The 15210-nt window shown below is 38.5% G+C and overlaps 1 protein-coding gene across 1 annotated transcript in view; it reads left to right on the top strand.

Moving 5' to 3' along the window:
* The window catches only part of LOC132118375 (plexin-A2-like), a 190459-nt gene that overhangs the window by 38683 nt on the left and 136566 nt on the right, over positions 1-15210 (top strand). The window contains exon 3 of the mRNA XM_059528186.1: positions 1011-1193. Coding sequence (XP_059384169.1) covers positions 1011-1193 — 183 coding nt within the window. The remainder of the gene's footprint in view (positions 1-1010; positions 1194-15210) is intronic.

Below are 15210 nucleotides of genomic sequence, written 5' to 3'. Positions count from 1 at the left end.
TCAGTAAGAGTTTTTAAATGCTTTTAAAGTCTCTTACGCTAACTAAGGCTGAAATTATTTGATAAAAAAAAAGTAATATAGTGAAAGATTATTACATTAACATGTAATAAACATGTAACATGGCGTATGTAAAAAGCCATATGATCATTCTTCAATGTACTATAACCTTCCAAGAAACACTTCTTTCCCTACCATTAATGCTTAGACAGTTTACATTGCACATGTCTGTGGTGCAATGTGGCTCTGATACGGTCACTGAAGGTGATTGCGCCACTCTAGTCAATTCTTGTGTTTATTCCAGCTGCGTCGCGCATATTTCTGAAGCGGCTCTCTGTGCTGCTCTTGCAAAGATACATGCATACGCCTCCTTTGAATAAATATAGCCCAAATCCATCAAAATCCGTTTCCATGACTTATCGCAAGAGGCAAAAGTTTAAGTTTTAGTCGCATAATATTGGTTAATGGAATCGCGTCATTTCGCAATATTTTTTTTTATTGACATTTATAAAATATCGCCAAAGTTTTGTGCAAATCTGTAATGGAAACGCGCCTAGTGTAACATTATCCTTCAGAAATCATCCTACAGAAATGTGTCCTTGCTGAAAAAAAACAACCTTAAGCTCTACATAACTACATTTATTTATTTCCCTGTAGACAGTAAACAGTGTGAATAAAAAATTAAATAAAAAATGACAGATCTTTACAGTATATAATTTTAGTATTTTTGTGTGATAGTTTGTAAAAATGTACAGTTTTGTCTTACTGTACTTTTTTGTACTAAAAATGATGCCAATCGACTTTTAGTGTTCTCTAATTCCACTTCACTTGACAACAAAGCAACCAGCTGATTGGATCGGTTAATGTGATTTGCTTACAAAGTGCTTCGCTGTATTAAAATCAGTCCAACCTTTTCACCCTCCTACTGATGTCTGTATAAACAACCAAACTGACCTTGACTTTTTGATTCAAAGCAAACTGCTGACTCTCAGTTGACCTTTCTCCTCCTGTAGCCTGTCCCTATTGATGACTCCTTCTGCGGTTTGGACATCAACCAGCCCCTTGGCGGCTCTCAGCTGGTGACCGGACACCCGCTTTATACGGAAAGCCGTGATCGCATGACCTCGGTGACCTCCTACGTCTATAATGGCTACTGCGTGGCCTTCGTCGGCACCAAGAGTGGACGACTGAAGAAGGTGAGTCTTGAGTGCAGGTCTTGTTTTTTTTTGGAATGCTGTGCCTCTCACAAGCTGAGATGTGTACAGTACTGGACATGTTTGAGTTAAGTGGAGAAGTTGTAGACCTTTCACCTCAGATACAGGCAAACGTGTTTGTTCGCAAACAGTGTGTCACGTTAGTTATTAATGGTGTCTTCTGGAGCACTGCTTTGAACTGCTCTACTGGCCTCATTTAAAAGGATGGATGGAAAAGAGGGAACCAGAAACTTTTTGACTAAATATTTAATACCTTTTTGTAGGATTCTTCTGGTTCTGTTCACTTTCCCGACCATAATGGGCAGCTTAAAGTGACCTCAAGGGTTCCTGTCTGCCTCCCTAGTATATTCATTTTAATAGAATGTCTTCTCAGTCAAACCTATGGATAGGATGTAAGACACAAGAGGCCAGACACTGTTAGGGTTATCATATGTGTAATTATAATATCTTTCAGATAAAAGGATTAAAGAAAAAATGTGGTGTTAAATGGCAAACACAACTTTTTGGTTGGTAATAGCTGTGATAGACAAGAAACCATTGCTCAACTTTTATTCATTAATTAAACATGAAATGCATTTCACTACCCATCAGATTTGATATATTTAACAAGAAACAGATATAGTTGTGTCTTAATTTTATTTATCTAAAACTTTTGATACAATTTTGTTACCTATAGTACGACACAACCCTAAAACAATAATTGGATAGATTTATTTCTGCTCTAGATGTCGCCAGCCAAAAAGAAAAATAGTTTTTGATGCAGAGACAATTTGGCCTTTTTGATTAAAGATTAGACTTTTTTTCTACATAAACTAGTTTTATTTTAGTATTTTTTTATATTATTATAGTATTTATAAAAAAAAAATTATGATCTTTTGTTTTTATATTTTCATTTGAATATTCTATCCATTTTTCACTTTTATATATATATATATATATATATATATATATATATATATATATATATATATATATATATATATATATATATATATATTAGGGGTGTAACGGTACGCAAAAATCACGGTTCGGTACGTACCTCGGTTTTAAAGTCACGGTTCGGTTCATTTTCGGTACAGTAAGGGAAAGAAATGCAAACATTAAACTGCAGGTTGTTTATTACTATAAACTTTTTTTTAACAATTTGTTTACCCTTTAAAAAAATACTTTTTAATAAAATAAATAATAAAATATAATTTATAATAAAATAAAAAAAGAATAAGAAATAAAATACTGCTGCAAAGTTCTCCACTAAATAAAATACTCTCAGTCTCAAACCAATATCATATAATAAAATATAATGAAAAATATAAATAAATAACTATGATTACAGTGCAGCATTACCAATCCCAGCTTGTAGGCCTGCTTATATTTAAAATATATATAACTTTTCCAAAGTGTGAAGTGCAGCATCAACAGTTTCAGTTTTTAGACCTGCTCAGATTTCGTTATTGCGTTGGACCGATCGGAATTAAGAGCAAAGGTCTGTTTAAATGCCGACGGGAGCTGCGTTTGAATTACAATCGTTTTTTTCCTAGTTGTTGTGATGTTCACACTCGCGTGATGCCTTTTGAAAAACCTTAGGCCGGTGACACACTGACATATTGCACCTGTCAAACATAGTCTATTTTGCCGTCAATACTGTACACAGTGTCCTTTATCAGTAGGCTTTATATTTATGCTCAACATGAGGTATAGATATTGTTGTCGTGAAGACAAGATCCTGGTCTGTTGGCGCCTCGTTGGCCCCCCTCTATGTCACCTATAGTAGCAGCAGCGCGCCAGCGCCACGTCAGGCACGATTTTGGTGTGTAAAGACACAGAAAATGTGAAGCAACTGACACGCAACAGAAACGCCATCCTCACGCCACGCAGCCAGTGTGTCACCGGCCTTAGAATCATCTGCAGGCTGAACGCGGAGACTTCCGCCACTTAATATGTTCGTTTGGAAACATAATTTACCTATGTTCCGCAAACAAAAGATTGCATTCGGTCATTCGGTACACACGTGCACCGTACCGAAAGCCCTGTACCGAAACGGTCCGGTACGAATACACATACCGTTACACCCCTAATATATATATATATATATATATATATTTATATATATATATATATTTATTTATTTATTTAATCTTTATTTCAATTACTGAAACTAGTAACAATACCAACATACACATGAACTGAAATGTGCACGATTAATCCAATAAGTGTTTTGAGAAAATAATTGGCCTGTATTTTGATTTCATGTTGACTTTACAGATCTATTTGTGCAGCTCAAAATGTTTGCCCTTTATTGAGCAGCCAGTTCAGTAAGTGTTGACATTTTAGCATGTGGCTAATAGAACTGCTGTGGTTCGTAGCTACCTGCAGTAGGCAATTATGAAAATGACTAGGGGTATGTCAGCTGCTTTTGGGACTCGTACCCCCTTTGGGGCATGACAGCGTTGAGTGACAGACTAGACCCTGTTAGACGAGCAGGAACAGGCATGTCCTCACCCCACAGCAGCTGCAGGAGACACCAAAGGGATGAAGACAGAGAGAGACCTGCTTTACAAACATTGGTTTTGTCCCTCGTTCCCACCTGCCCCCCTACAAACACACACAAATAACAGCTGCCTTCCCAGACGCAAGGGAGAACGGACAATGTCAAAGTGTCAAACAGAGTGTTTGTTTCATGCCGGTAGCACAGCAACGTCCAAATTGTGTTTTGTGCCTTGATTAATTAATTTATAATTGAATCAGAACCGCAATCAGGAAGTGGCATCGGAGGCATTCGCTCTCTGTAATCCAATGTTTTTGTGACTTATTAATTAATGTTATTTTTCTCCTCGCGGTTGGTGAAATTAAATTAGGCCAACAGCGCCATGCTCTTAGAAGTGCTGCTGTGGCAGGTTTGTCTTGCCTCAAGCTTGCTAAGATTCTCAGCTGGTGTATATCGCCGCTCTAGTGGCCAGAAAGGGTAATTAAACATTATGGTGGAATTAGGGAGGTATTACCCTAGATGGAATTGCTGAGTGTCTCTGTAAACCCTGAGAATTCAGTCACATGTGCACAAGGGGTAACAGTGTCGAGGAAGAGGATGAGACGGCCTTATGAGAGCTTGTGTGTTTTGGAAAGGTTAGGTTCCTATTCCAGCCCCAAAAAGTGTGTCTCTTGGAGAATACACAGAAGAGCCTAGAGAGCTTAGGAAGCTGGGATTTGTGAGATGCTTTGTTTTGTGTCCATGAGCCTTTTTCCCTGCTGCGCAACTCTGAGAATCTGGCTTCTCTGTTCCAGCTAGGGCTGGATGATAGTTTGGATGTTTATTGAACATTTACCATATATTCTTGTGAGTTCTGCAGTGTTATTAAATGACGTAGTATCATGGATATTGTGATGATTTAAATGCGGTTTTTATTTGGCCGTGACGTTTCCTTATGACCATGTAGTTTTGTGATCCTCTCTTGTCTCTCTCTTGGCCAGTATGAACATTTTTAGAGGGATGTTTTAATATACAGATTTCAGAAGCAAAACTATATCTGGAGCTTGTTAGTTCAGTTCATTTCAATGAATCAACTGACCATTTAATCAAACAAAGAACTGATTCAATGATTCGCTTGCTTGGTATTTTTTATATATTAAATGTCTAATTGAAATATGTGTAGGTAAATTTTAATCTAATGCAAGTAAATATTAAAACATATAATTATTATGTGTATTAGTAAATATACTGTGTGTGTGTGTGTATGTATATATATATATATATATATATAAAGTTAATGTTAATAGCAACAAATATTTGAATATGAAATAGTGTATCTGTGCATATGTACACATAATATTTTATTTTGGCTGCAATTAATTGTGATTACTTGATATGACAGCACTAATATCAATATATCATGTTACAGGAGTTTGATGCTCTATAGGCAATATACTGTTGTACAGGGGTGAGAATGGAGTTGGTTGCATGATCTGCCTATTCCTGCCCTCCACCTGCAACAGGAGGGGGAGGGAACGAGAGAAAGAGGGAGAAAGTGTAGCACAGCAGCAGCAAGAGGAGGGAAGAGACTGATGAAATGTGAAATTTAGCTCAGCTGAAGAAACCGGGCTTGCACTGCTGCCTGTAATTGGATTGGCTCTTTTCCCAAAGAGCAAACCCACCACTCTCTATTGCCACTTTCTCTTTTTCTCTCACTCCCTCCCTCTTGCTCGCTCACACACACATACACCAATTCCCCTTTCAATCGACAAAGTCCCCTGCCGTACCCTTCCTTTCCTCCAAGCAGAAGTTCCATGCTGGTTGAGCTCTCTCTCTCTCTCTCTCTCTCTCTCTCTCTCTCTCTCTCTCTCTCTCTCTCTCTCTCTCTCTCTCTGTATCCTGATAAAGCAGATACGGCAACTCTTGCAGCATTGGCTCTTGTAGCTGAGGAAAAAGCCCTTTGAATGAATTAATGAAAGCTGACCGGGGGTGCTATTGTCCATATTTCATCAAGCTTCTGTAGGTTAAACAGTTCTAGCATTAGTCATTTTCACACTCCTTTTCTGTAACTGTTTTAGGGTGAATGAAATTTTGGAGAGTGTTGAATGTCAGTAACATTAACAGTCATGCACTGGACTCCTAGATTGATTAATAGCATGCAGGATTCTGAAATCACCATAATTGTTTGTACTAAGAATGAAACTGCATATAAATTTTGGTCAATGCAGATAACATTGAATATTTAAATGTAATTACTGATGAATGATAAAGTTTGATGGTCAATATTGTAAATGTATACTACAACAAAATAACATTATCTACTGTTATATCAACTGGTATTTTATTTGATTTTCACCACTATATTGAGGTGCTGTTCTTTATACTGTTAGAAAATATAAGATTGTTGTGTGTGTTACCGGCTCCTGACCTTACCCCGGTGACATTGCCCTCTGAGCTGATGGGTGGCAGAGCACTGATATTGTTCACCTCAGCAGGATTTTGGCGGATAAGGGTGGCAAGGACAGCAGAATAAAAAAATCAGTGGCATTCAATGTCCCATTCAGCCATTTTGTTTAGAAGTCAAGATAGCATCTTTTTTTAGTAAGTGTGTGAATTTACATTCAGAGGGAAAACATGCCATTCTATCATTCTAAAACTTAACATTTATATAAAAATTACATCTTACTTGTAAGCAGAACAAGATGGGCAATATTTGCTATTGAAAATACAGCCTCTGTTAGCAGTATTGCGTTAGATTAATTATAGGGCGTGAAGTTAAGTTTATATCATGCTTTAAGTGCAAATCTCAGGGGAGAGTGTGGGCTTCCTGAGAGGAGGGAGAATACGTTAGGAGCGATCGGCCCCAGAGGGTTGCTTTTCTCTTTGATACTGTTAGAGAGGAAAAGACAGCATGCTAAAATTAGATCTTTAAAGTTATCCCACTGGGAGATTAGCGCTGATTTGAGATGGTCACAAGATCTGTACTACATTAATCCAATCAGAGCACAGGCATCGTGAACTGTGGGACTGCAGGAAACCGTGTGACTCAGGTTTGCCAAAAAAAAAAGGCAATTGAAAAGAGCACCTGAGCTAATTATACGTGCCCCCATTAAACATCCTTCTATTTCTAATTGGTGGTATAATAAGTACTGTGATGCAAGGAGAAGTTTGCATGACCTACATGGTAATTCCACGCATGTAAAAAACCCCAAGGGGAAACTATTGTACGTCTGCGTTACAGTATGTAGTGTTGGGGAAGCTGCTTTAAAACTTAGTTTTCCAAACCACAAGCTACTGATACTTTAAAATAGATAAACAACAGTCAGTCTGTTCTTGAAAATTACAGAAAATATAGTTAAATAAGATAAAGCTAAGTATTTAACTAAATATCTGATAAGTCACACAGGTATTTTTGTAGCAAGAGCCAACAATATCGAATTGGCTCTATTAACTACAACAGTGTAGTTAGTTAGTTAGCTTCTTTCCAATACTGTTTTTCTATGTTGTCATTTATGCCGTTTATGCAGTAACATCTCATAAACAGCACAGTGGGCACACATGACCAAACTGATTTCTGTCATCTTGCTTCGTTAGTTAATCAGTATTTGGTTTGCACTGTGTTCCGAAAGGGCTAGGAAGAGCGGTTCAGGTGGCTTCCTTTTGGCAGGCAATTGAGGCCCTAATTGGACAAATGTCTCATTGAACTGGTTAAGTGAGTTTCTGGGCACCCATCCCGCTCTCCTCGACACTGACATCATCGCTGACGTGGTGGATGTGTTCAGGACTGAAACAGAGACGCAGCGGTGATCTGCAGCTGACTGCTGCACATGAAAGCAATGGCAGTTTAGTGGACTGACACGCAGCTGTGTCCACAAGTTAGCTCAACCTCCATCGCTTCTGTCATCCCTGAGCATCCCTTGTGGTGTAAAATTGTGTCTGCTGTCTTTGATGAGCTGGGAAACAGCTGGGTTTAGCATTCCCAGTCTGTAGCCTCCTGATTCCACCAGGTCGTCCCTTGGATTTGGTCTGTAATGAGCCGTGGCCAAAGACGTGTTTTATAGTCTGGGCTGCACAGCAGGAAATGTTGAAGGGGGAGAAGAAATGCTTAAACATGTAACGTTCTCCAGCACTTCTGTGGCTTAGCTTTACAGGACCTTTAGAATAAAACCATCTCTGTCTCATGAGAATACACACAAAACATGCACGTAAGCTCACTGCTATGTGGCAGTATGCATTTTTAAAGATTCCGTGAAATGGCTTGACACAGATTTCTTTTCTATGCTGACATATTTCATGTTTTCATATCTAAATCTTTAGTCTTGCTACTTTCTGTTGCTTTGAATTGTGCATATCTGTTTAAAGATAGTATTTGGAGGACGCTAGCATATACAGTAGATTTCTCAAAACTAAAGGTGCATTTAAATTTACTGTTGGGTTCAGGTTGGTCTCACCAATTTGTCACTCTGACCAACAGAAAGCTGCTTGGTTTGAAAGTGACGTCTGTGTGAGCTGTGTTTCATACCTCTCTACACTATTGGCAACCTTTCAATAAAATAGTTTCAATACAATTTTGCCATTGTAGCTGTATCTTAACAAAAATGGACTAAAAGCCACACAACTATCTTAAAGCCACATAAATCTTTTTTAAAGCCTTTTCTCTCTCCAGATATCTGTACCGCTCTCTCCTCAGAGATCGGCAGAGATGATTTTTACTTTAGCAGAAACTTAATGAGTCATTTAGAAACAGTCTGTCAGCTGCAAAAACCCTCACTAGAGTTTGCCCCGCTAAGCAAAACTTGCCCAGCAGTTATGTGTTAATTTGTTTTTTTTTCAAGGTCAGGGGAGCATCCGGCACATCGGTTTTCGTACTGGTGGCATTTTCTCAACATACTGCAACACTACAACAAATTCTGCTGTTGTGTGGCAACACAAATTGGTGTATCTGCAATGTTGTTGGCTGAGGCTATACTTTCTGCCTGCAGTTTCATAATTACTTGAATTGAGTGATTTTTGTAAAAGCCAAGCTTTTCTTGTTTTAAGTCCATATTTAGTGTGGTCTGTTATTATCCTTGATTTTCTGCTTCCAGAGTATTTTAGATTAAAAAAAGAGTGTCAGCCTTTGAGGACAATACAGTATCTGCTGCCAGATACAAACAGCCGGGAGATGCATCTGTTTAAATGTTTCTCTTGGTTTCAGCATTGTAAGGAAGCTTCAATTATATTAAGCACAAATGAGCAAAACAATAGAACATGCTTTTCAATCATCATAACAGTTTCTCACTTCTCTTCAATTTCATGTTGAATTAGCATAAATCTGCCTGTAAATTGAATGCTTTGTCTTTTTTCGTGTCTCATGTCACTGTAGCCACTTTCCACAAATATGATACAGTTTAATGTTTCATTACTTTAAAAAGTGTTATTTGTTCACATACACACACACAATAAAAATATAATATATTATTTATTATATATTCCAATTTTGCTGTGTTGTAGCCTATTTGTGAAAAGTGGCTGTTACATCACATTTTGAACATGTATTGTCTGATTACAAGTGTACTGTTTTCAAACATTTTGTAGTTGTGAAAGTAGTTTTATCAGCAGATGTGTCCTGATAGCATGATCAGGTGATTACAGTAATGATTATTGGCTGCTGTGATTGCAGATGGTGTTGCACCCTCAGTGCCACCTTGCTGGCTCTCAGCGAGATTGCGAGCAATATTTCTAATCATGTTACTGTACACTGGGCAATTCAACTTCAATTTGCCTGCTACCAATAGTGGGAGTCTTTGATTGGCTGTTGAAATTAGGAGCTGCGAGAGCACATGTTGAAGATTGGCTTGCCCTGATTTTCCAATGGGAGTCTGTTCTTGGATTTGACAAGGAAGAACCCAGTTCTTCAAGTAGTTGCAACCACTTTATAGACAGTTGAGTTTGGCATTTCAATTATTGCAATGATAGAATCACCTTTTAGAATTTGAATGTTGAAGATTCTGTCATGTATAATCTCAAATCATGATAGTAGTGATGCTTGATATATGTTTGTTTGGCTAGCAGTGCTCTTTGATCATCTTTAAACATGTTTTGGTGCCTTGACCCCAGGTTGACCCATCCAACTAAAGCAGCGAAGACAAAAAGAGAGCAAGTGACTTCATTCTGCTATTCAGACCGAGCCTCACTGTTCTTTACAAGGGATCTCAAGCTTTCTTGGGCTGGCTCAGGACTGAAGCGCAGCTAAAGAGCCAAAGGCTGAGAGATAGAGGGACCCTGCTGTTCTTTTCACTCATCAAACACACGTCCACACAAAGACACATACACACACACTTCTGCCCCAGACCTCTTCCACTTATCTTCTTGGCATGGTCTTCAGTCGACCTTCTGTCCATGTACACTCGTGTGTCCGAGCCTTATGTGTGTGAGAATTGAGTACCAGCCAGCTGTCTTCCTTTCACTTTTTGTGCTTCTGGGAGCTCAATGCTTCGTCTTCTCTCTTTTCTGCAGTCTCTGATATTTTGTCTCTCTCACACTGTCTTTCTAGCTAGTCCATTACATTACCATTAGACAGCCCACCCTGCAGTGATCTCATTACTTACACACACACACTCACCCACACACTCTCTCTCCTTTTCTTCCTAGCTGTCTTTCGTTTCTCTCCCTCGCTCTTTTTCCTGAGATTCTGCTTTTTTCTCTGTGAATTATTGCTCTTTTGTAGTCGCTTGGTTCTTTGTTTCTCCATTCGCTCTTTTTAAGTTTGTCTTCAAACCATGTTTTTGTACTTTGTGCTGTTAAAGAGGCATTTTAAAATCTCTGTGGATGCTCTCCTAAAGTAATATTTTTCTCAAAAATGAAATACTGTCATCATTTGCTCAACTTTGTGTTGTTTCAAAAACGTATGACTCTCTTTTGTCCATGGAACTTAAATAGGAGGTTTGAAAGAATTGTACTAGTCGCCTTTTCCATTGAACTGCAATAAATGAAAGCTTTTTTTTTAAGCCGAGTAAAGGAAATAAAATTATGCTAAAAGTAGTCCTTTTAATGATTCGTATGAGAGTTTAAAAGTTTAACAGTTTAAAACCAAAATAGTTATTAGCTGAAAATCTTGTCTGGTATGTTTGTAAGAGAAGTGGCAATGTCCATTTTTTTTGCCCATCTTTTCAGTGAACCAGTTGATCCAGATTACCAAACCAATGAATAATTTGTTCATGAATCAGACTCATGTGATTCTTTATTTCATCTCACTTACGATTTTTGAGTTCAACTCACTTAGCTCACTGGAAGAGCATAAGTATCAATTAATAATAAATCAATTACATTTTTATCCAAAGACTTGGAATATAGTGGACACACTTTAATGATACTTTCATCATGCATTTTAATTATTTTTGAATCTTTAATGCTTCAGTCGCCATTCAGGGTAATTCCACGGAAAAGACTGACCAGCACATTCTGCAAAATCCTCATTTTGGTGTTTTCATGTATGTTGTATGACGAAATGCTTGTCTAAACATAGTCATTGTCTTGTTTTGTAGACTGATTCCATTCAGATCAGGAGAGTTAATTAGGTAGTTGATGCTAATGTGCTCTCTCAGGATCCCATGTGCTGGACTCTTGCACAGCATCTGTTTATTCCTAATCTTCTACTTTATTAATCTCCTTACTATAAACTTCTACCTCTTCATTTAATATACTTCTTATCGCTTTTCAGGAAAGCTGTACATTACACTGTTGACTGCCAGCCGCAATTGGTCTTAGCGTCATGAGGTTGGTGAATTAACCTTGTGATTAGTGTCAGTCCTCACCAGAGACCTGAATCTACGGTTCTTACCATTTTATTTCCCTCTTGACTAAATTCAAGATGCGGTTCATGTTATAAGCTGTATTTCCTGAGACGTATGTAAGAGGAGGACAGTTTGAATGAATGTGTGTAGAAAAAGTTTAGAATACATCAGACTTTGCATACCAGTTCACATGCTTTCTGTCCTAAATACTATACAAGATTTGACTTCCCAGAGCATCCCAGGTCATAATATACTGACAATTTTAGTTTTTTTTTTTTTTTTTTTAAGTGTGCATCCGTGAAAGGTTTTCAAACTATTACCCACAACCCCTTTCACAACGGAATTTCAGGAGAAACTCAACACCTAAATCGTGGGTTTGATTCCCAGAGAATACATGCATTCATTTGCTTTGGAAAAGCATGTAAATGTGTGAGGTAATATGGCAAATTGGGCTGAAAATAATTGTTTGTGTTGGCGATATTATCATAGCCAGTTCCTGAAGTGAAACTGGTGCTGTTTCATCAAATACAGATTGCATCTGATTGCATTTGACAGCGTTATGTACTGCGGTTAACATCGGGTAGTGTTCAGCACCTCCATTTTGGTTATCTGTCACGTCTGCTGTATTATACTACACATTCTTCCAGTTTGTTTGTTTGACTGAATACAGAGCGTCAAAGTCGCTGTAATCCAGTCTTTCTCTCTGGCACTTGAGGTCTAAATGTAATCGTGTGAACTAGCGATTTGGGTGGCGGTTTCCACTAACGTTTGACAATATGATCAGAACTGGTAAACCACATAAGAGAAGATCTGCACTCCCATCTCAAAGTCTTCCCACTAAAGCATTCTAAAGATTAGAGTTTCGCTCATTGCAAACAGATGTCCTTGCGGGACCTCGTTCCAGCATGTTTAGAACAGGAAAACCTCTGTAATGACATAGAAACATTCGTTTTGTATTAGCAGGGCTGTGATGTTCACTGTGGTTTGGTTGAAGCCCAGAGCATTAGCATAGTGTGGCTAGTCATCAGCATATCGATATTCAACTGGAGCGCCTGGCTCACATAATCACTGCGGGAAAAGCATTTGAAATTCATAGAAATCCTTGCCAATCGTGTTGGCCTTGTTGATCCGCTGCTGCGGAAATGAAATAAAGTTCCATAAGCTCCTTACATAAAATTATAACCCACCTTTAGCATGGAAAGCAATGAGGCCATGAGAATGAAGCGGGGAGGGCACAGGAATAGATAATCTGATTGAGAGAGAGAGTACAAGCATTTTTTTGGCCGTGGTTCCACAAATAGATTTCTACTGTCCATCAAAGTGGACAACTGGCCCATCGCCAGACCATATTGATTTACTTTACAAAGCACTTGAATGGGTCAGATATCTGTGATTACCCAATTCATTAGTGTAGTCTCTTAGAGCGGAGAGGAAATTAGATTAAAGCTAAGCCTAGAGATGGGAAAACCTCAAATTGTCCTGCATATGCATGTCTGGGTAGGTGGAGTGTACTTTAAACCAATTAAAACCTGTTTGGCTTTCACTACAGCAAACACTGGTGTGCGCCATGGACCTTAGTTGTAGCCTGACCACACATTACATTGTTAAAAATTGGGGCAATTCATTAGGCATAACTGTTGTTAAAGAGATAGTAAAAAAAATGATTCTGTCATTGTTTACTCAACCTCATGTCTTTCTAAATCCATCTTTAGTAAAAAAAAAAAAAATGTTTTTTAGAATGTCCTAGCTTCTCACTTTCTAAAGCATACATGGACAGTAGTGTTGGGCGATATGGTCATTTTTCAAATCGTCATTTCGTCAGCCCGTGAGATCGACGATACACAATATTATCATGCATGGGTGGAGCAAGAGAGAGACTCTTTGTTCTTGTCATAGCATAACTATTTGGTGTTTTAAACCATGCAGGTGCACAAGAGAGCCTATGGAATCACCAATAATCTAAAAAATATACTTTCAAACATACTGATAAACTAATAAGTAACTAAAAATACTGTATTTAAAACAGCTAGTTCATATATATTAGGGCGCGTCTTGTGACAAATTTGTCACATCTGTGCACGGAAGTTATCAGTCTAAATGTTCTGCTCAATATTAACACTAATATTGGACCTAAACAAACACGTTAAATATAAAGTATTCAAAACAGGTAAGTTCATATATTTGGAGTAAAATTAAATTGAACTGATGCATCAGTCATACAGCGCTCCAGACCGCGCACCTCATGACGAGCCTCACGCACCGCCACAGAAACAAGAATGAGATGCGTTCTAACTGTGGCATTAAACTCAGTTAGTGAGGGCTCGTTTAAAATATTGTACATATATAGGCCATTCAGATTACATGTTAAAGTGCAATGAAATACCTTATATCGACGATGTACGTCTGTTGGTGGATGGAGACTTCACCGGCTACAGGCTCTAATCCTCATTTGCGCACACGCGCTTGTGTGTGTTTGTGTGAAACGCGGTGCTGAAGTGAAATAGCTGGACAGTTTGAAAGCCGAATTATAATAGGCTGCCTCATAAAAAAAATAAAAATAATTATTATTATTATTTAATACATTAATAGGAGAATGAGTGTAAAATCGTCTTGACTATCAACAGAGACATCTGCTATAGTCGATATCTCTGACTATCGTCGATACACGATACTATCGTCTATCGGCACAACCCTAATGGACAGTAAACCCTAATGGGTTCTGGTGAAAAATACCAAAAGCACACGTCGTCAGTCATTTGTGTGGTGCTGTGATTTGTTGGTGCTGTTGCTTCTCTAAAGAGCCGGCTTTATCAGGTTGCTTTCAAGCGAGGCTCTCTGGCTTTTTTTTTTTTTTACACAAACACATTGTTTGTGCTTGTGAGAGCATTTTCCCTTCTTTTCTTTCCCTGTCACTTTAAATAACACCTTCAAAAACTTTCCTCTTTATTTGGACCATGTCAACAATCGAAGCAGCTTTGTATTTTACACGTCTTACTTATGAACTCATTTCAGCTGACAGGATGTATTGTGTTCGTTGGTGCCATTATTAGCAAACTCAAAAGAGTTTATGGAGGCAAGTGTGGTGATGTGTTCTGCTGAGAACTTCATCGTAGATCATTAACACTTTCTTGAAGCATCTAAAAAGAAATACCATGTGACTACTAGGCTCAGTTTAGCTGCCCCATCTGCCCCGTACATGAAACATACGTTCTCTCAGAGATTTCTGTGGTGTTTTGGAAGGGTTTTTTTTAGCTGCTATCAGAGTGTTATTGGTAATTTCCTGTCTTCTCTTGGCCTGTCCACCTCTTTATCGCTGTGAAAGAGACAGCATTCAGACACCATCATCTCTAATGAATTCTGATACTTATCTAATAGCATGCGATAATGTTTCAAACGTCAGGTAATAATGTCTCCTTCACTAAGTCATTACCGGGCCCTCACCCGTTTTCTACATCCACCTTTCATCCTGCTTGGCAAAGAGCGCATAACCCCCCCCCCCAATCCACCTGTTCAGCCGGCTGGCTCATGGCAGACTTCCCTGTGACGTCACACTTCCATGCGCCTAATGCGAACTGACAGCCTCACCTCGTTCATGCATCCCAAATGCACTTCCAGTCATTTAGACTAGCAGAAAAAGGAAATGCTTACTTGCCTGCAAATTCCCTAATAATGCTCTGCTTCACAACTTAATAACCCCTGTTTTATTTACTCAGGGTAACTGGAATGTAACATGGAAACATGAAAATTGACCTGGTTTGCT

The sequence above is a fragment of the Carassius carassius genome, chromosome 37 (genome assembly GCF_963082965.1).
Source record: "Carassius carassius chromosome 37, fCarCar2.1, whole genome shotgun sequence".
NCBI classification, from domain to species: Eukaryota; Metazoa; Chordata; class Actinopteri; order Cypriniformes; family Cyprinidae; genus Carassius; species Carassius carassius.
This window is presented reverse-complemented; position numbering and strand designations above follow the sequence as displayed.